The 21,613-nt window shown below is 40.8% G+C and overlaps 1 protein-coding gene across 1 annotated transcript in view; it reads left to right on the top strand.

The window, feature by feature from the left end:
- dock3 (dedicator of cytokinesis 3) overlaps positions 1-21,613 on the top strand; it is a 542,206-nt gene that overhangs the window by 452,765 nt on the left and 67,828 nt on the right. Inside the window, exons 25-32 of the mRNA XM_060909764.1 lie at positions 2,485-2,577; positions 3,568-3,760; positions 3,941-4,068; positions 4,355-4,501; positions 7,200-7,298; positions 8,617-8,711; positions 10,002-10,077; positions 12,456-12,556. Coding sequence (XP_060765747.1) covers positions 2,485-2,577; positions 3,568-3,760; positions 3,941-4,068; positions 4,355-4,501; positions 7,200-7,298; positions 8,617-8,711; positions 10,002-10,077; positions 12,456-12,556 — 932 coding nt within the window. The remainder of the gene's footprint in view (positions 1-2,484; positions 2,578-3,567; positions 3,761-3,940; positions 4,069-4,354; positions 4,502-7,199; positions 7,299-8,616; positions 8,712-10,001; positions 10,078-12,455; positions 12,557-21,613) is intronic.

The following is a 21,613-nucleotide window of genomic DNA, read 5'->3' as shown; positions in this document are numbered from 1 at the left end:
TGTGCCACCCTGTTTTTAAAGGGACCAAAAGTAATTGGACAATTGACTCAAAGGCTGTTTCATGGGCAGATGTGGGCAATTCCTTCGTTATGTCATTCTCAATTAAGCAGATAAAAGGCCTGGAGTTGATTTGAGGTGTGGTGCTTGCATTTGGAAGATTTTGCTGTGAAGAAAACATGCGGTCAAAGGAGCTCTCCATGCAGGTGAAACAAGCCATCCTTAAGCTGCGAAAACAGAAAAAAACATCCGAGAAATTGCTACAATATTAGGAGTGGCAAAATCTACAGTTTGGTACATCCTGAGAAAGAAAGAAAGCACTGGTGAACTCATCAATGCAAAAAGACTTGGACACCCACAGAAGACAACAGTGGTGGATGATCGCAGAATAATTTCCATGGTGAAGAGAAACCCCTTCACAACAGCCAACCAAGTGAACAACACTCTCCAGGAGGTAGGTGTATCAATATCCAAATCTACCATAAAGAGAAGACTGCATGAAAGTAAATACAGAGGGTTCACTGCATGGTGCAAGCCACTCATAAGCCTCAAGAATAAAAAGGCTAGATTGGACTTTGCTAAAAAACATCTAAACATGCCAGCACAGTTCTGGAAGAACATTCTTTGGACAGATGAAACCAAGATCAACCTCTACCAGAATGATGGAAAGAAAAAAGTATGGTGAAGGCGTGGTACAGCTCATGATCCAAAGCATACCACATCATCTGTAAAACACGGCGGAGGCAGTGTGATGGCATGGGCATGCATGGCTGCCAGTGGCAATGGGTCACTAGTGTTTATTGATGATGTGACACAGGACAGAAGCAGCCGGATGAATTCTGAGGTATTCAGAGACATACTGTGTGCTCAAATCCAGCCAAATGCAGCCAAACTGATTGGTCGGCATTTCATAATACAGATGGACAATGACCCAAAACATGAAGCCAAAGCAACCCAGGAGTTTATTAAAGCAAAGAAGTGGAATATTCTTGAATGGCCAAGTCAGTCACCTGATCTCAACCCAATTGAGCATGCATTTCACTTGTTAAAGACTAAACTTCAGACAGAAAGGCCCACAAACAGCCAGCAACTGAAAACTGCTGCAGTAAAGGCCTAGCAGAGCATTAAAAAGGAGGAAACACAGCGTCTGGTGATGTCCATGAGTTCAAGACTTCAGGCAGTCATTGCTAACAAAGGGTTTTCAACCAAGTTTTAGAAATGAACATTTTATTTACAATTATTTAATTTGTCCAATTACTTTTGAGCCCCTGAAATGAAGGGATTGTGTTTAAAAAATGCTTTAGTTCCTCACATTTTTATGCAATCATTTTGTTCAACCCACTGAATTAAAGCTGAAAGTCTGAACTTCAACTGCATCTGAATTGTTTTGTTCAAAATCCATTGTGGTAATATACAGAACCAAAATTAGAAAAATGTTGTCTCTGTCCAAATATTTATGGACCTAACTGTAGGTCTATATTGACCTTCGGTGTGAATGTGATTGTGAATGGTTGTTTGCCTCTATGCGTCAGCCCTGCGATGATCTGGTGACTTGTCCAGGGTGTACCCTGCCTCTCGCTCGTAGTCAGCTGAGATAGGCTCCAGCTTGCTTGCGACCCTGCACAGGATAAGCGTTTACGGATAATGGATTGATGGATGGATATTATGAGTACAATAATATAAACTGGCCCTGCGATGACCTGGTGACTTGTCCAGGGTATACCCCGCCTCTCGCCCATCGTCAGCTGGGATAGGCTACAGCTTGCCTGCGGCCCTGTAGGACAGGATAAGCGGCTACAGATAATGGATGGATGAATAATATAAACTGTGATTTGCCTTTCAGTCAGAAATAATGTCCAAATTGCTATTATCTAAAAATAATACCTTAAGACCAATCAGAGTTAAAAATTCAACAGTGCTGTGGTATAAGATCTTTGAATTCAATCAGTGGCTTGGTTAATTTTATTGTCGGTTATATGGGCATTTTATGGTGTAACACTATACTTGAGCAAGTCACTGGTATCCCATCAATGTAGGAAAAATCAAGCTACACCTTCTATTACTGTTTAGCCTTCAACTAATGATATCTGACTTTCAGCATACAGTTAAATCATCATTTCATATTTCAGTGGGTCTCCAGCTACTTTCCAGATCTTATTAACATTATCTGTGTGTGTGTGTGTGTGTGTGTGTGTGTGTGTGTGTGTGTGTGTGTTCGTCACATCAGTTCAAATAATTATGCTGTTGAACTGTATATCATTTCTTTCTCAGCAGGGTAAATACCGTATAACTCTTGCCTGCCACATGCAGAATCAGATTTCATTCCCACCCAACATAATAATTTATGTGAGAATATGGCTCTGTTAAAAAAAAGTAGAATTTTCTTTCATTAACTTTTAACCTCTACACATTTTTTCCTTTGTTTGGCCCTTTAACTGTGACCTCCTATTCCTCCCTTGGCTCCTTTAACCTTGTTGAACAATTCAGGGTCCTCAGCTTCCTCTCGGGCAAACCATCCCAAATCAGGCCAACTGTATGCAGCTCTTGAGCTGTAATGCTCCACGGCCAGCTCCTCTATCAGTAAGTACTCGTGCCTCAATATTTTGGCCCAGTTAAGCAAGACACACTGTCTTAAATCCTGACTCACACCACAGCCAAAATGCCACCGACCATCCAGCATCTCCTAAATCATCCCCTCACCCCCCCCTCACCAACCTGACAAAAAATCCCAACAACTGATTCACCAATATCTTTCTTGCCCTTGAACCCTGTCAGAAATGGTTTGGATTGATTGTCAGTGTTTTCTTGAGTTCCTGTTTTGGTTAATGCGTATAAGCGAGGCACTCCTTCTTAAACCCTCACTCATCCTACAGCCAAGATGTCGCCAACCATTCAGCATCTCCTGAATCATCACCCCAACCCCCTCACCAACCAGACAACAAATCCCAACAACCAACCAATTGACCAACACCAACAACTTCTTTGCTCGGAACCTTATCAGAAATGGTTTGGTTTGATTGTTGGTGGGTGTTCTTGAGGTCCTGTTTTGCTTTGTGTATGAAAAGCCTCACAATCATCTCACATCGTGTGTGGTTCATTCACAAGCTGTGTGGTTTCCTCCATGTCTCCAGTACATCTGTTGCCAGGAATGGATCTTTCCAGAGGTCTGTCAGTCAGGTTTGGAAGCAGAGTCTCCAGAAGTAGGAAATGCAGCAATAGCATTCTTGATATGGTCTAGTCTGATGGAACCCTGTGGTTTTCTGGTGTGGGTTTATTTATTTATTTCTTTATTTATTTTACTTTTTTGACAACATTCAGTTTGGGCCACATACAAGAATCCATCAAATTGCCTGATCCCTGGACTGAAGACTAAAGTCTCCAAAATACTTTTGAATCAAATAAATGTGAAAGTTTAATTTGTTACTGTTTCTTGCTCTGTGGATTATGTTAGTTCCAATCCTCAGTCCTTCACATCTTGAGTAATCCAGAGAAGAATTTGGTGCTCAAGAGGGTCAACACCAAAACACATTACCAAACATCGTTTTGTCTTTTCCTTTTTGTCCACTCCAGGCAGCCCTGCTTAATTCCTTCCCAGCCATCTTTGATGAGTTGTTGCAGATGTTCACGGTACAGGAGGTGGCTGAGTTTGTGAGAGGAACCTTGGGGAGCATGCCCAGTACTGTGCACATTGGCCAATCGATGGATGTTGTGAAGCTACAGTCCATTGCTCGGACAGTAGACAGCAGGTTGTTCTCTTTTCCAGGTAGGACTTCATCCATTTTTGAGTTCATTTTGGTGCTGGATTCTCATTTCTATCGTACATAGCTAGAATTTTAATCAGGCATGAAATTACGACTTGGATCTTGCTTGCTTTGTGGTGGATGAATCGTGCAAAGGTTCACAAGGTGTTTGTCTGTGAATGACTTTTGTGATCCCACTTCAGAGTCAAGGAGGATTCTCCTACCTGTGGTCTTGCACCACATCCATCTTCATCTGCGCCAACAAAAAGAACTGCTGATTTGTTCAGGGATCTTGAGCAGCATCTTCTCCATCATTAAGGCCAGTTCGCTGGTAAAATGCACAGATTGCACATATGCATGCTAGTGATTGAAATGTCATAAAATGTCGGTATTCAAAGGTAAAAAGCTTTTGAGACACGCATGCTTGTCTAAACTTTTTTTTTTAACCAAGTGTCTACTGCTTTTAAGCTGTAACAACTCTGAAACTTTGAGGCATAAATGTCCTTTGAGTTAATTGAAAATATCAAAACTCCTCGAGAACAAACCAGCACTGGTTGTATTCATGCTTCCTTGACTGGACTATGTGTGTCTGTTTCTATGTTTCTGTGTCTCTGTAGGAGACCTCAGTGCAGGAGGAGGTGGAGATGGTGGTGGAGAGCTTGCTGGATGTTCTGTTGCAGACGCTTCTCGCAATCATGAGCAAGTCACAAGCTCAGGAGGCGGTAAGAGGCCAGCGCTGCCCACAGTGCACGGCCGAGATCACTGTTAGTAACTAACAAATCTGATTCTTCTACTTCCACCAAATCATGCTTCCTCCATTTTTCTTCCCACACTTTTCACACTCCCATCTCTGTCCATGCCAGAAAATTTGTGTTGTCTCTTACCCAACTTGTCTTCACATCTTTTTTTTATTGTTTGTCACTTTTTCAGTATGTGTTTCTTAATAACATAATATTTTTATTCTTTCACCATTACCCCTTTTTTTTCTTCACTTTTTAAACTGTCATCATGTTTTCTGTCAGCATTGCCATCTTATTGTTTTGTTCATAAATTTTGGCTCTTTGAGTGTATAAAACGAGCTCATATGTACAAATAAAAAAAGCAGCACTGTATATAGTACTGTGCAAAAGTCTTAGGCACATGTAAAGAAATGCCGGAGACCACAAATGGCTTAAAATAATGAAATGAAAGGTTTCAACATAAAAAAAATACTATAAACAGCAGTAAGCCATAATGAATGAAACAAAGTCAGTATTTGGTGTGAGACGACCCTTTGCTTTGAAAATGATAGCAGTCTCGGGTACAATGAGTGCAGTTTGATAAGGAAATGAGCTGTAGGTTTTACTGAGCATCTTGTAGAAGTTCTTCTGGACACTTTGTCACACTTGCTTCTTAATTTTGCACCAAAACCCGGTAACCTTCATTATGTTTTCTTTTTTAATCTGAAAAGTGGCCAATTACCGTATTTATCCTTATAGAAGCGCCCTCCCTATTTGACGCGCCTCCACGATTTTCAGAGCTAGAATAGTATTTACCAACCATTTTCTTCATTTAACAAACTTTAAATCTAACAAACCACAACAGAGACGTTCAATTTCACCGCTGATTTTTTTTTTTTTACCGGAAATCGCGTTAGTAAACATGGACAGTATAAAATACGGACATTCACTCTGCTGCGGATATCAATACGGGTGCGAGCGTGTTGAAAATTATTTCGTAACAAATAGAGAATACGATTGTTTTTGATAGGAGTTGTTAAGGAACATAAAATCTTACCGTATGTATGGATTATCGTATGACAACATCTCAATATTGCGAGTGACAATGTAAAACGATAATTATATAAGAATCTATAGCTTTACTACAACGATGTGTCGTTATAGTACTATCGTTTTAACACAATGTATTTTGTTTTCCATTTTCAGAGACATAAAACCACATGTGATCTAGTTAATTTCAGGATGGAGAGTATCCAGTGAGTCCAGTTACAGGAATGATTGCACGTGATTGCACTTGTAGAATCATTTTACTACCCTCGACATTTTCTGCGTGTTTTCTTAATTTAAAAGCAGTGGAATAGATGCTTGTACCTTTCTATTATTGTCTTCTTGCTAGAATATCAACCAAATTATCCCACAAAAGTTGTTTTGTTGAGTGTTTGATGTGCTAGACTGTTTAAACGTTTTTTCCATTGGGGTATTATATTTATTATTTTTTTTTTCTTTACCAAATTCTAACAGAAAACGAGAGCGCCCGAAAGGGAAAACCGAGCCGAGCCGCCTCACGGCTGTAATGCAAATTGCTTTCCTCCTCAGTATGCAAGTGCGCTTCCATGTCAGGGAAAAATAAACTACCTCTGCTGCCTATGTAGTGCCCTGTTTATACAAATAGGAGTCATTCAGGATTCAGCCATGACACAGAGCAAAAACATGGCTGAATCCTGAATGACTCCTATTTGTATGAATAGGGCACTACATAGGCAGCAGTGGTAGTTTCTTTTTCCCTGCCATGGAAGCGCACTTGTATACTGAGGAGGAAAGCAATTTGCATTACAGCCGTGAGGTGGCTCGGCTCAGCTTTCCCTTTCGGGCGCTCTCGTTTTCTGTTAGAATTTGAATTGTGACGTCACTACAAATAGTTTACTTACCAATGTTATCCTTATAAGCGAGCTGGACATTGTTTAATTGACTTTTTGGACATATAACTATATTTTCATGTGTTTCAAAATAAATGTTTTAAATTCCGATGGTTTTGTCATGTTCGATTTTTGTCATTTAAGGGTCGAAATTGACGCTCCCCCTTTATGTTTTGCATCGCGCCCAGGCGCGTTTATTAGGATAAATACGGTATGTAATATGCTGCTCAACTACAAGCTTTTTTTTTCCCCTGTAACATTTAATTTTGTGCTGGAAAACGAATGTTTGGAAATCTAAAATGTTTTTGTACCGACTCGATAATGTAGAAGTCATAAAATAGAAATCTCTAACGAAGTTTGTATGAAAAAAGGGTCCCTTAGACTTTTGCACAGTACTGGATATTAACCTCCTAAGGCCCAAGCTGTTTTTTTACATGCATTTTTTATTTCTCTTTGCTATTTGGGCTTATTAGAACCTGATTAGAATAAAAACTAAGCATCATCTTTTGATAAGATGTACTTTTAGAGAAAAAGTATGTCCACATATGTGGATTCTTGTTCCGAATTTCTAAAAAGTGCTGTCCACGCATGTGACCGCTAAGCCCTAGGAGGTTAACATAAACTAATATTCTTATAATACTGTATTTTATTTCCACTTCCTTTTAGAGGTTTCACTGTCTGTACATTCAGCGTCCACATTCTCCTTGACCAATCTTTTCCATGAGCTGCCCTTCCCCTCACAATTTCTATGCATTTCATTGGTCAATTGAAAGCCATTGGAACAAGATGATTGGCTCACAGCTGCTCCGGTGTTTTTTGATTGGCAGGGTGAATACGTGTCCTGCCTGCTGTCCCTCCTGCGGCAAATGACAGACATCCACTTTCAGCACCTCCTGGACAACTTCCAGAGCAAAGAGGAGTTAAAGGTCAGTTGAAGAAACCGAGCAGGCCTTCTCAAAAAGATAATGAGCATGAAATCAAGTCGGACATAAAATCAACGAGCCACTTCCATTACACACGAACCATAGACTGAGATGACAGTTTATTGGGTACAGCGTTGTATCTACACTTAATGGCTGTTTATCAGTTACACATAGCATGTAGGTTTATAAGAACTGACTGTAGCTTGGATGTTGCTCAACACCACCCTGCTCCATCTAGACAGGGTTTCCTCTGTTGGAAAAGACTTCAACTAGAACCCCCTTTAGAAAGCTAGAACTGTTAACCTTCCAAAGAACCCTTGACGAACCCATTTTTCTAAGGCCCTGGTCACACTACAGCTCGTGAATACTTGGTGGTAAAAAATTGGTAGCATCGCCACCAATCGTGCAATGCACGGCAAATGTTCTCAGAGCTTCGCGAGTTGTTTTTGATGTGTCTGTACCTCGTGAGTAGCCAAAAACATTGCGAAAAATTTCAATGCATGCATTGAAATTTGGTGGCAATGTTTTCGTCGGCAAACTAAACGGCAAATACTCACAGACGGGTTTGAGAATACTTCCCAAAGCTTGGGGAACCTTTGCCAAGCCTCTTGAAATGTATTTGTCTTGGATCCATATCCCCGATGATGCTCGCAGGGGCCTCGGAGACACAGTTGTTGAAACCTGTTGAGCAAGGCGTCGATGATCATCCTCCTGCCAGACGCTGATACGTCCAAAACCCTCAAGCATGTCTCCTAGGAAAAATGCCAAGTCTCCTCAAAAGAAAAGGGCCAAGCGTTCACCTGCTGTGTGACCACAACTTTTCGCTGGCCTGTACGAAGCACACATCTCTATGCATCGCTACCAGAACGCCTCATTTTCATTGATAATCCATCGCAAAGCATCGCGAGCTGTAGTGTGACCATCGCCGAAGAATTGCATGTTTGTTTTCTGACAGGAAGGCATTTGTACAACATGTATTTGCATGCGCTTTTTTAATTGATGGCTAAATTTTCCATGTCGACCAGCACAAACCCTTTCTAAAATGGTGCTCATTAGCATTTCGATGATTAAATCTGTCCTAAAATATTGTCTTTTTTTTTTTTTTTTTACTTCTAGATCGATTTTCACGATTACTCTTGTAATGGTAGTGCTCAGGAAGTGAAATAAGGAATAATGACTGCTTCAAAACAGTGCTGTTGTGCCAGAGTCAGGTTGAAACTGAAAAATATGATGCAAATCATTAGTTCAAGCTCATTAGGCTTATTGTAATGTATTTGCTTCCGTTTGTACTCTCCCTCTATTTCTCTATCCATCTTTTCAGGAGTTCTTGCTGAAGATATTCTGTGTTTTCCGCAACTTGATGAAGCTCAGCATTTTCCCCAGAGACTGGAATGTGATGCGGCTCCTAACCAGCAAGTGAGATGCCCCCTCCCTCTTCTTCAGTCTATACCATTTTCCATCCTGTCTCTTCCTCCATTCCTCCTTTTTCTCATCTTGCACTGGTTAATGGCATGCGATGCATTCTGAACTTGCCTGGTCCTCTGGGAATTGGCATCATTGCATTAAATAGGGTTGTGTTGGCGCCTGATGAAAAAATGGGATTTCTTTCTCAGCAAGAGCCTGCACTTCATCTATTCTTTTTCAAAAGTAAAGGTTGGGGTTTTCTTTTCCATTGGTCTTTTCAGGACTGGGCTAAGAATAGATCGAAAATGCGTGTGCTGTACTGTATGTTTGCTTTACACATGAGGTACTCGTCATCTTTTCCCAAGATTGTTACAGTCACACACACACGCGCACAAAAAAAAAGCAAATCTGTTTTTTTTAAAGCTGCATTTAGTAACATTTAAAAGTGCTTCTGTGATTGTTCCAATTTTAAATATTCCTTTGAAAAACTGTGATTCTTCGTTTTAACCATGCAATAGATCTTGCTAGTTTCTTCAATTTAGACTTCTCTTGATGATATTTCTGGCCCAGAAATTAGCTCCACTGAAATAAGCTCAGTTCTGCACCATTCCTCTCAAGGCAACTCACATGGTTTACTAAAGCTGGGCATACACTGTGCGATTTTTGGCCCGATTTTGACACGATTTTCACTTGTGCGACTATTTTGGAGATCGGGCCGAGTTTTGGCTGAATCGTGCGTCTCGGATCATGTAGCATACATGGGGTAACGACAAGCGATTAACACCTCACGACCTCTTCCCGATCGATCGGATGAAAATCAAACCTGTTTGAAATCCTGGTCGCCCATCGTGAGGCTATCGCACTGTTGAAGCAGTGTCACGAGCCGATTTACCTCAACCTATCACACTACACATGCGCGAACACAGATACGGAAGAGAAAACAGAGACTTCCGGCCTCCTCTTCTTCTTCTTTTTTCACGTTACAGTTCCGGATACAAGAATCCGACGAGTCGTGTATGGAAGTACAGCGTGAGCAGTCAGATCGCATCCGAGCATCGGATCGTATAGTGTGAGAACAGGAATCGTAAGCTGCGTGCTGTTTACCCCTGCGATTCACTCGTACAGTGTGAGCAGCAGCTGAATACCGCGATTGAAAAAATTGCACAGTGTATGCCCAGCTTAACAGGAACAAAACGATTATTCCTGTTTTCCTTGCCGTTTCAATTCATGTTTTAAACAGCAGAGGGCTCAGAAATGACCAATTGCTCCTTTAATGCATTTTCCTCCACATGTCCTTTGCAGCATCATTGTAACCACAGTGCAGTATCTCTCTCCTGCTCTGCACAAGAACTTCACGGATGCTGACTTTGACTTTAAGGTGTGTGACTTTGATTCGTTACGTGAACTTGAGCAGCACACAGCAGGTCAGGGATTACCCTACACACACACACACACACACACACACGCAGCATCGGTGACAGACTGTCCACCCTGCATGCGACAGATGGCTCCACAAAGCAGCGAGAGTTACACACAGCAAAGGCTAAATGAACTGAATAATTTAGCAAGGTTGTTTCATACAGAAAAAAACGATCATCTAATGAGGGCTGCAGGATTTCAAATTACTGTTTGTTGTTTTAGTATGAACGTCAATTTTAGATAACTGTTAGAAATAGAAATTACTGGATTATATTGATTCTTATTACATGGAATAGTGTTTGGGTATAATTAGTAATCACAGCTCAAAAGTCAAATTTCCCTTTAATCAGAGATTTTTAGGCTTGGGCCTGGAAGCTACAGTGTTGCTTGAAAGTTTGTGAACCCTTTAGTGACATATCCGGGGTCACACCAGATACTGAAAGCAAAGGTTCATGTCCTTTTGCCACTCACAGTGGCAAAAGGACATGAGATAGGATTAGACTTTATTCGTCCTGGATGGAAATTTCTTTGTTATTTCAGGAGCATAATGTGTATATAAAAAATGAAATAACATAAAACATTATAAAATTAATTAAAGTTTAAAAAAAAGCATGATAAGAAATACTCAGGCGGCACGGTGGTGTAGTGGTTAGCGCTGTCGCCTCACAGCAAGAAGGTCCGGGTTCAAGCCCCGTGGCCGGCGAGGGCCTTTCTGTGTGGAGTTTGCATGTTCTCCCCGTGTCCGCGTGGGTTTCCTCCGGGTGCTCCGGTTTCCCCCACAGTCCAAAGACATGCAGGTTAGGTTAACTGGTGACTCTAAATTGACCGTAGGTGTGAATGCGAGTGTGAATGGTTGTCTGTGTCTATGTATCAGCCCTGTGATGACCTGGCGACTTGTCCAGGGTGTACCCCGCCTTTCGCCCGTAGTCAGCTGGGATAGGCTCCAGCTCGCCTGCGACCCTGTAGAACAGGATAAAGCGGCTAGAGATAATGAGATGAGATGAGACGTTCTTACCATCAAATACTTTTATTCCATATTTTGTTGCTTTTTTTGTATTTTTTGGGGTTTTGTTTTCAAGTGAAGTTTTTTATTTCGTCCTCGGTTTGGTTGAGCAACACATGTCGCCATTTTGTTTTTCTCAACTCACGGTATATGAGCTGATAGCCTAGTAGTAGAGTAGCCAAACAGAGTGCGATTGCTCGTATCCAGTGAATGTGAATAGACTAATAGCTATTACTTTTAAACCGTCAATACAGCGTCAGTATGGTGATACTAGTTCAGTCATTGTCAGAGACCTACTTATTTACACTTTGTTTCAAGAGGAATGAACAGTTACAGTTAATATTTTTAAAGCTTTAATGAATGAATAGTGCCATAGAGACGGAGTTATAAAAAAAAACCACAACACGCGTTGCCATTTTGTTTTTCTCGACTCACGGTATATGAGCTGATAGCCTAGTAGTAGAGTAGCCAGGCAGAGTGTGCAAGTGTTCATATCCAGTGAATGTGGATAGAATAATATCTATTATTTTACACAGACTAACTTAAGTTTGAGTTGAAAATGACATTTTAGTGGCATATGACTTACTACAATACATATGACTTACTGCAGTTTTAATACTGTAATAAAAATGCATAATCTGTGGATAAGTAGTCAGTCAACAATCCAACATTTACTAACCACTAACATGCCTATTAAATGAATTCTATTACATATAGTAAGCAAATTTAAACGCACACACACACACACACGTTTTTAAAATGTATTTTAATTTGGTGAATTTTTGTCCAATAACAAAATCTTTCTTTTGCATTTTGTGCAATCGTATAAAAGTAATATCCAATATGTTGTAATGCAAGTGTTCCAGTACTTAACAAGTGTCTGGATTCCTCTAAAAAAAAAATGTAAATCCTTATTTATGTTTCACTTTTAAGGTTTTCATTTGACTCATATTACATTTATATTATTGACTGATATAGATGTATTGAGATGTATTTGCAGTAGCTTGGCCAAACAATCACAAAATCTCCTCTTACCCCTAATCTAAATTCGCCATGTTTAGATAATTAGTCTAAGTTTGCATTTTTAGGCTTTGCTCTGGAGCTATAGAACTAATATCGCAGTCAAGAGATAGTAAAAAGAAGCTTATCGCCATAAGGCTTGGCACAATAGAACTTAAATTGCACAATATTTATTCAATCAACAATTTTATGTTTTACTCTTTTTCTTCACATCCAATTGTGATTAGAGTTTATGTTGTCTAAAAACCAGATGGGCTGACATTGGGGCTACCGAGTACATGTGTACTGATGATATGAATCTTTCTTTACTTCAGGTTTGGAACTCGTACTTCAGTCTGGCAGTACTGTACATCAACCAGCCCAGTCTGCAACTGGAGACCTTAACCCCATCCAAGAGGAAGAAGATTCTAGATAAGTAAGACTCAAGGCCTGATGTATACTTAGCTAATAATAATAATAATAATAATAATAATAATAGTCAAGTCAAGTCAAAGTCCCTCTCACACCAGAATCTGGTCTTCCCAGGCAGTCTCCTGTCCCAGTACTAACCAACTCTTTAAGGCGTATGGGTGTGGCACCAATCTCCGTTTCGATAGCCCTCGACCTCTCGCCTATACAGCTAGGATTACAGTGGGGGGCTAGTCCTCTGGTAACCGCGAAAGTTTGACTCCCCACTCACATCTGTATTGCAGCATGCCTTGCCAGACAGTAGTAGGTACCATTTTTATGATGGTCTTTGGTATGACCCAACCGCGAGTAGAAATCACGATCTCCCGATCAAGAGGCAGACACGCTAACCACTAGGCCAACTCGTGGGCGAATAATAACAACAACAACAACAACAACAATAATTCCATCCCAACTACATGTCAAAAACCACACAAAAAAGACATGAAACTAGCCCAGAAGTTTACATCAAGTTAAGTTCAAGTCAAGTTAACTTGGTCAATTCTGCCATATGTACAGCACATAGACAGGATTGAAACATTGTTTCTCCCAGAGTCTCAGTGTAAATATAAATACACAAACAAAATAAGTATAAAAATGCAAAAAATTCTACACAGTACTGTGCAAAAGTCTTAGGCACCCTATTTTTTTTTCATACAAACTTTGTTATAGATTTCTATTTTATGACTTCTACAGGCGGCACGGTGGTGTAGTGGTTAGCACTGTCGCCTCACAGCAAGAAGGTCCGGGTTCGAGCCCCGTGGCCAGCGAGGGCCTTTCTGTGCGGAGTTTGCATGTTCTCCCCGTGTCCGCGTGGGTTTCCTCCGGGTGCTCCGGTTTCCCCCACAGTCCAAAGACATGCAGGTTAGGCTAACTGGTGGCTCTAAATTGACCGTAGGTGTGAATGTGAGTGTGAATGGTTGTCTGTGTCTATGTGTCAGCCCTGTGATGACCTGGCGACTTGTCCAGGGTGTACCCCGCCTCTCGCCCGTAGTCAGCTGGGATAGGCTCCAGCTTGCCTGAGACCCTGTAGAACAGGATAAAGCGGCTAGAGATAATGAGATGAGATGAGATGACTTCTACATTATCGAGTCAGTACAAAAACATTTTAGAGTTCCAAACGTTCGTTTTCCAGCACAAAATTAAATGTTACAGATTTTTTTTTTTGTATCTGAGCAGCATATTACATAAGAGAGCACTTTTCAGATTAAAAAAGAAAACATAATGAAGGCTACTGGGTTTTGGTGCAAAATGAAGAAGCGAGTGTGACAGTCAAAGTGTCCAGAAGAACTATGGCTGGTTCAGTAAAATGCTCAGTAAAACCTACAGCTCATTTCCGCATAAAACTGCACTCATTGTACCTGAGACTATGATTTTTTTTTTTAAACAAAGGGTCGTCTCACACCAAATATTGACTTTGTATTTCTTTACATGTGCCTAAGACTTTTGCACGGTACTGTATAAAATGCAGTTAAAGAAAGGCACACACATACACAAACCACACAAGAAGAAATAGTGTAAATTTGGAGTAAATAGTGCAAATGGCTTAACAGATATGGGAGGATCGACATTGTGCAAATAATGTTTCGTTTACAGGTTGAGTCACGAGCAGATGTTTACAAAAAAGGCCTTGCAAAAGGGAGTCACGAGGAGGCAAGTTCACTGTGGTGCACATTTCTGTGCACATTTCTGCAGTATGACTTTTTGTCATTGCCTCATACGGACATTATCCATTCCACTCCAATCAGTGCAATATGTCCTACTACAGAGATATTTCTGTACAGCATAGATACACAGTTTGCACTTACATTTCCCCCATAGAACACTTGAACTTGCTTTCTCCACCCGCAACTTTGTTCCAGAACTCACCCAATATCATATACTAAACTTTGGACAATTACTGGTGGGTTTTTTTTCCTCCTTCATAAAGCTAAACAGATAACAGCACCCTGCATGTTAACTGGGCTACTTTTTGAACAGGAAATTTATGATAACTTGCAATAATATAATATGCAAATGTTATAGGACCTTGTTGAAAGAACTATTCAGGGAAACTGCCTTCTAATGCTGCTTGTCAGTTGGGCTGCTTTTGTCATAGCAAGTCATGACTGTTTCAATTTCTTTACAAAAATTCAAAACTATTCAATACACTTTTGTGATTTTGCCAAAAATAAACACAAATTGCACACATATACAGTGGGGTTCAAAAGTCTGAGAGCATCAGTGAAAATGCTTGTATTTTGCATTCTTTTCTAATTTAATGCAACAATTTCATTACAAATTAGTTTACTTACAATAAGGTGAGTGAAAAGTAGAATATTTGCAATACGTACATGAATTTCAGAGATTCTTAGTATTTCGTACATCCACTTTTTGCTTAAATGATGGTGTGTACTTGAGCTGGCATGAACACAAGTTTGTGCAAAACTTAATGATTCATTTGTGATCAAATCCATCAGATTGTCGTTGGAAATCCATCAGAGTGTTGTTTCAGTAGAAGATAATAAACGTGAGGAAAATGTGACCTTCTGTACGAAGCAGTTAACATGGGCAATATCACACATTTGCTAACATTTAAAGAGGGACCGAGAAATGGTGCAGAATTTGAATATTAAATATTGAAGATATTGAACATTTTCTTTTTTTCCAATTAAATGGCCATCAAAAAATGTATGTCCTATTGTTTTGGTATTGAGAGTTGGCAGTGAGAAGGGTTTTCACTCTTCTCATTGAATGGAATGGATTTTTTTACTCTTCTCATTGAATACCCCTCCCACTGCCAACCCTTTATCCCAAAACAATAGGGCATACATTTTTGATGGACAGTTAATTGTCCAAATCAGTGGAGCATATGTAAGTTTTTGTGCTTGATACATTCCTAAGAATGAATAGAATCACCTCAAGTGACCAAAACGGTTCATCACAAATGGGTAAGGTAATGTTTTTTTCACACATTCAAACAGTTCTAAAACTGCTTTTTACAACATCTTCATTTGTTATTTTTTTAAAAAAGTACATAATGACATACAGTACATATTACAGAGATGTTATTGTAGCTGAACTTGTGCTGAATACAAAAGAGTCATATTACTTTGAAAATGCTGCTTAGATTTGTTGAAATTGTCAACAAAATCAGAGCATACCAAAATCATTCGAGTGGCAGAAAAAACCCTCAGACCCCAGAGGGTTAACATAATTCAAAATTCTAAAACCTTCTGTTTATTTCCAATTTTAAATGGAAAAAAATAGATTTTCAATGTGGTCTCAGACATTTGGACCACACAGTATATCCGAAGCACTTCATTTATTACTTGCGCATTATTGCTGTTCTTGAACTTGTCAGCCCTGAGCTTTATCAACAGCACTGTGGTTGAACACTTTCATATCACATCATGTGATAGAATTCCCATCAGCCTTATCTGATCACATAACCCTGTCACATGTCCTTTAACCAGAAAAATAGTTAATTTGCTTCTATGGTAGGTGATGTGCTGCAATAGCCAATCTGTATTACTGGACGATTTAGCACATGACACATCATGCATAGGCTGTCCTCTTTCTCCATTTAGTCATCATTTGGGGGAAGCCATGGCCTAATGGTTAGAGAAGCAGCTTTGGGACCAAAAGGTTGCCAGTGTGATTCTCTGGACCAGTAAGAATGACTGAAGTGCCCTTGAGGAATGCACCTAACCCCCAGCTGCTCCCCAGGCTGCTCTGAGTATGTTGTATGTCATTCCGGATAAGAGCGTCTGCTAAATGGCATTAATCTATGCCAAATTTTCTGCTCTCACTGAGCTTGTAGGCATCACTAAAGGCAACTCAGCTAAACTATGAACAAGCTTGGTACTTTACAGGTGTTTATCAAGACATCCGTTTGAGTATGAAGAAAATCAAAGTGACAGAACATTTTGTAAATCTAGCTGGAAGTTTTAGTTGGGTTTGCCTTCAAAAACATTTACATCCATCCATTGTCTGTAGCCACTTATCCTGTTCTACAGGGTCGCAGGCAAGCTGGAGCCTATCCCAGCTGAGAGGCAGGGTACATCCTGGACAAGTCACCAGGTTATTGCAGGGCTGAAATATAGAGACAAACAACCATTCACACCTACGGTCAATTTAGAGCTACCAATTAGCCTAACCTGCATGTCTTTGGACTGTGGGGGAAACCGGAGCATCCGGAGGAAACCCACGGAGATACGGGGAGAACATGCAAACTCCACACAGAAAGACCCAGGACCTTCTTACTGTGGGGCAACAGTGCTAACCACTACACCACCATGCCACCCCCATTGACATACAACTTTACTAAAATGTTTGTTAAATTAGATCCAGTGCAAGCACATTTTGAGACCACATCCACATCAAGTTTTATTTTGTGTTGCTCTTCCTGATGTACATCCTCAGTTGTCCTCAGTTGCTCATCCAAAGAAAATGCAATGCTGTCTCAGGATATAGATGAGCAGTGGAAAAATCTAACACGTTCAAAAATACTGGAAGAGCATTGATCAGTTTGGAGGGACATCTGAAGGCAAAAGATCCACTTGTTTACCCTTTTACACCCACAGATTATCCATGTCAATAATCATTTCTGATCGGGCTCCCAGAACAGACAAACTCGGATCAAATTGGGTTAAAGATCTTGCAGTATACACTGAGCATAAGTTTGATGTGTTGCCAGCTTATGTCCTACTTAAGCAGCTACCAAGGACTAGATGTGTACATTCGAAGCCTTTGGCATCACAGCAGTTAGAGTCTTTTTCTTTTTTGGGGGGGTTGGGGATAGGATGGAGGATGGTGGTGGTAAGCTCTTTCGGCGCTTTCTCTGCACCCTTCCAAAATTTTCCTGTGTTACTTTAATGACTCAAGAGACCCCACGGCTTTCAGACCTTGGCAGGATGTCACTGCGTGTTTGCTGCCTTTCTGAACAACTCAGGAAAGAACTCTCATGATACATAAAGCACAAACGTTTTCAATTGACAGAGAGGGAAAATGTGTAATAGCAATAGACAAAAGTGGAGAAGTGATAAAAGATCTCATGGAACATTTTCAGAGATGAACAAAGACCGATTGTGCACAGCGTCAGTATTATAAATCAGCCAAAGCACGAGCTATTGGTTGTCTTGAAGTTTGTGGTTTTGTGTGTTGGGGAAGACCACATGCTAATCTTGAGCTCAGCATGAAGGATTTACAACCTGCTAGCATGAATTGTTTAACGTGCTGATACATCCTTCAGTGCATGCATACTGTAGCAGGTACAATATATGCACTTAATCCGGCTTCCATTCACTTTCCAGTATTGCATTTCATACAGCCCTGGTTTGGGTGGACAGACTGCTTAATGGGTGTTTGTGATGCCTTACTTAAGATCTGTGATTAATGAGTGTGAGTCTGAATGGCTTAGTGCTTAACAGTGGGTCTGAAATTGAAGTACTTCTTTACTGTTAAGTACATTTCAGTACATTATGATTAATTGTTTGTTCTTGGAGAGGGTGTGTGTGTGTGTGTGTGTGTGTGTGTGTGTGTGTGTGAGAGAGAGAGAGAGAGAGAGAGAGAGAGAGAGACACTACTGTACACTTCGTTGCAGAAGGCATCTTAATCATCATGTTTGTTTTCCCGAAGCCAAGCACGTGCTCACATTAGAGCTCAGATTAGCCTTGCGTACAAACAGAACAACAGACTCTATCAGGCAGTGTCCTGATATTTCCTCTCCTTGTTTTTGCCCTCGACTTATTTCTTACAGCCACAAACCTGTTTTAATACACACTCACCAGCCACTTAAATAGGAACTTCTTCTTGGTTCTAAGATTCCTGTTCTTGGCTGCAGGAGTGGAACCCAATGTGTTCTTCTGCCATTGCATGCTGAGATGCTTTTCTGCTCACCATGGTTGTAAAGAGTGATTATATGAGTTACTATGTCCTTCCTGGCAGCTCGAACCAACCTGGCCATTTTCCTCTGACCTCTCTTATCAATAAGGTGCTTGTTTCCTCCCACAGAACTTTCGCTCACTTGATGTTTTTTTTGTTTTTCGCACCATTCTGTGTAAAACTATTGTGTGTAAAAACGCCAGGAGATCAGCAGTTTCTGAAACATCCACCCACAGTGCCACAGTGAAAGAAAGTCATACTTTGAGATCACAATTTTTCCCATTCTGATGTTTGAAGTGAACATTAACTGAAGCTCTGGATTTGTATCTGCATGATTTTATGCATCGTGCTGCTGTCAAGGGATCGGCTGATGAGAGAACTGCATAAAAACAGCAGGTGGATGGGTGTTCCTAATAAAGTGGCCAGTGATTGTATAATATATATTTTAGAAGCTGTTCTATATTAGAACAGAATTTTACATTTTATGTTTATCTGTATGCATACAGTAATTGGCAAATGGGATTTTCTTTCATTTCTGGACACAATTTAACATAAAACCTAAAGCTGAAAGAAAAGTGATGGGAAACAGATAATCTATCCACTGAAAAAGCAAAACTTATTATATATGTTACAAAAAGAATCAAACATGATCATTGAAAATAATCAGTAACAGGGTGGTGGGATGCAGCCTGAAGTCAAGTCAAGTTTATTTGTATAGCGCTTTTAACAATAAACATTGTCGCAAAGCAGCTTTACAGAATTTGAACGACTTAAAACATGAGCTAATTTTATCCCTAATCTATCCCCAAATGAGCAAGCCTGTGGCGACGGTGGCAAGGAAAAACTCCCTCAGACGACATGAGGAAGAAACCTCGAGAGGAACCAGACTCAAAAGGGAACCCATCTTCATTTGGGCAGCAACAGACAGCATGACTATAACATGAACAGTTTTAACATGAAGACAGTTTCAGTGGTGATGTAACTCTTCATTGATGGAAACTTGTGCAAAACTGTTCATGACAACTGCAGTCCTAAAGTTAGCAAGTCAACTGTAGTCCTCAGCCATAAAAACATTACTGTAAGAGTCCAGAGCATCCTCAAGGTGTAACTTTCAACTGTCCTCATGGGGCCGTCCTCCACAGGAGCGATGCGATAAGACTCCAAGCAGACACAGGGCACCAGGATGGATCAGGCAGGTCCGAGGGGCAGAAGAGGTCAGCATCTCGATCCCAGGACCGACATGTAACTCAGATGGACAGATTGGGGGGGAGAAAACACAGGTTGTTAGGTATGCTCTAAAAATGATAAGTATTAAGTCTGTGTTGTAGGCTCACAGAGACTAGAGTCTTGACATCAGGCATAATACACAACAATGACATGTTAATATGGTTAAAAAATATCATGACCTGCTCTGGCTGGATGCTTGATTGGGTGATGGGAGCACACTCCTCAGTAATGATGGGATGCAGATGCGACCTGTAGGGCTGGCCAAGACAATTCAGTTACATTTCACCAGGGCTGGGACATGCGACAGAATGTCTGACGGCCTATTCCCTGCAGGCTACGATAGCCAGTGAGGTCTCCACCCTCTCCACCAAAAGATTTCCTGTTGACTCCATGTAACTCAGAGGGACAGATTTGGGGGGAGGGGGGAGAGAGCGAGAGAGGGAGAGAAAACACAGGTTGTTAGGTATGCCCAATGTCACCTGAATAAGTAGGAACAGTATACATATTGCACTGAGTACAAGCAGGGACTCCGGCAACTAACTATGACAGCATAACTAAAAGGGGAGAGCCAGAAGGTAGCACAGGCATGAAGGAGCCCCGGGACATAAAGCAGCCAGCCACTACACCATCAACAAACTCGAGTGAGCAAGCGAGTGGGGACTGACAGCATCCATACATCCCAGTTTACTAAAACACTCTATGCCTGAGGACCCTCCAGATCTACACTTTTACCTCATAAACACCATTAACAAAAGGCTTGACTAAACAGATATGTTTTCAGCCTAGACTTAAACACTGAGACTGTGTCTGATTCCCGAACATTACTTGAAGTGGAGTGAAATGGAATTTTTGAGAAGCCAGCTAGATTTTATCCAACCTAAAAAAATCCCACCCTCTCCCCTTCTTCCTTCAGCCCTTCCTCCAAAGCCACTCCTCCAAGACACATGAACGCGCACTGCCTGACTACTGCTGGAGGACGAGTCCATGAGAGAAAGAGAGAGTTGGGGGGAGGAGTGTAGTGTACTGTCATATCCAATTACTTTAATTTCTCGTTCACATGTAAGAAAACACCTAAAGGGGCATACACACAGGACACGATTCATACCGATGTGGCGAGGCGCAACTATGTAAAGTCAATGAAAGTCAGTGATGTAGCGACGACAGGAAATAATTGCTCACGATGCAAAGTGGACAGGTACAGAGTTAAACTGCTCTCAACTTTGAGGCGACACGATTGAGGTGATTACCAATGGGAGTGAAAGGATCCCGTTGACTGACAGACGGTGATAACACAAAACATTTTGAGTTCCAAAAAACATTGACCATAAGAGACAAGGCCCATGACTTTACTGTAGGTCCTGTGTAAAAATGATGCACAAGAGTTGCAATGAAATCATTTAGCAACATGATGTAATTTGTAGGAATTGATGTCCTGCCAGAAAGAAGTGATTATTGATAGCACCAAAACTAAATGTTTAGGTGTTAAAATGTTTATTTTCTTTATATAAAATGGTCTTGTCAGGGACTAGCCAATGACTGCTTGTTTCACTTGGAAATATTTGGGGGTGGGAAATATATAAGAAGCAAGAGGGGTTACCAAGGCAACCGGAGCCTGGAATATACAGTATGTGGATGACCTTCGCGACAGACTTTCAGTTACAAAAAGATGGTCAATGAGCGAATGGCTTCCTGTGTATATTCTCTTTAACATTATCCTAATTAATGTCAACAACAAACATTGCTATTGTCAACACTTACAGCTGTCAACTAGCTCGCTAGCTTTAGCAATATGTCTCTGGTTATGTCTACCTAGCCTTGAGGAAAACACTGATCACTCGCAGTGAGTGCGCAGGCAGAGTGTGCACAGGTAGGTAGGTCAGGATCTGGTCATCCCTGGCAGTCTCCTGTCCCAGCCCTAACCAGCTCTTTGAGG

Source organism: Neoarius graeffei, chromosome 26 (genome assembly GCF_027579695.1).
Source record: "Neoarius graeffei isolate fNeoGra1 chromosome 26, fNeoGra1.pri, whole genome shotgun sequence".
In the NCBI taxonomy this organism is placed as follows: Eukaryota; Metazoa; Chordata; class Actinopteri; order Siluriformes; family Ariidae; genus Neoarius; species Neoarius graeffei.
Note: the sequence above shows the minus strand (reverse complement) of the source record. Positions and strands in the feature narration are given on the sequence as shown.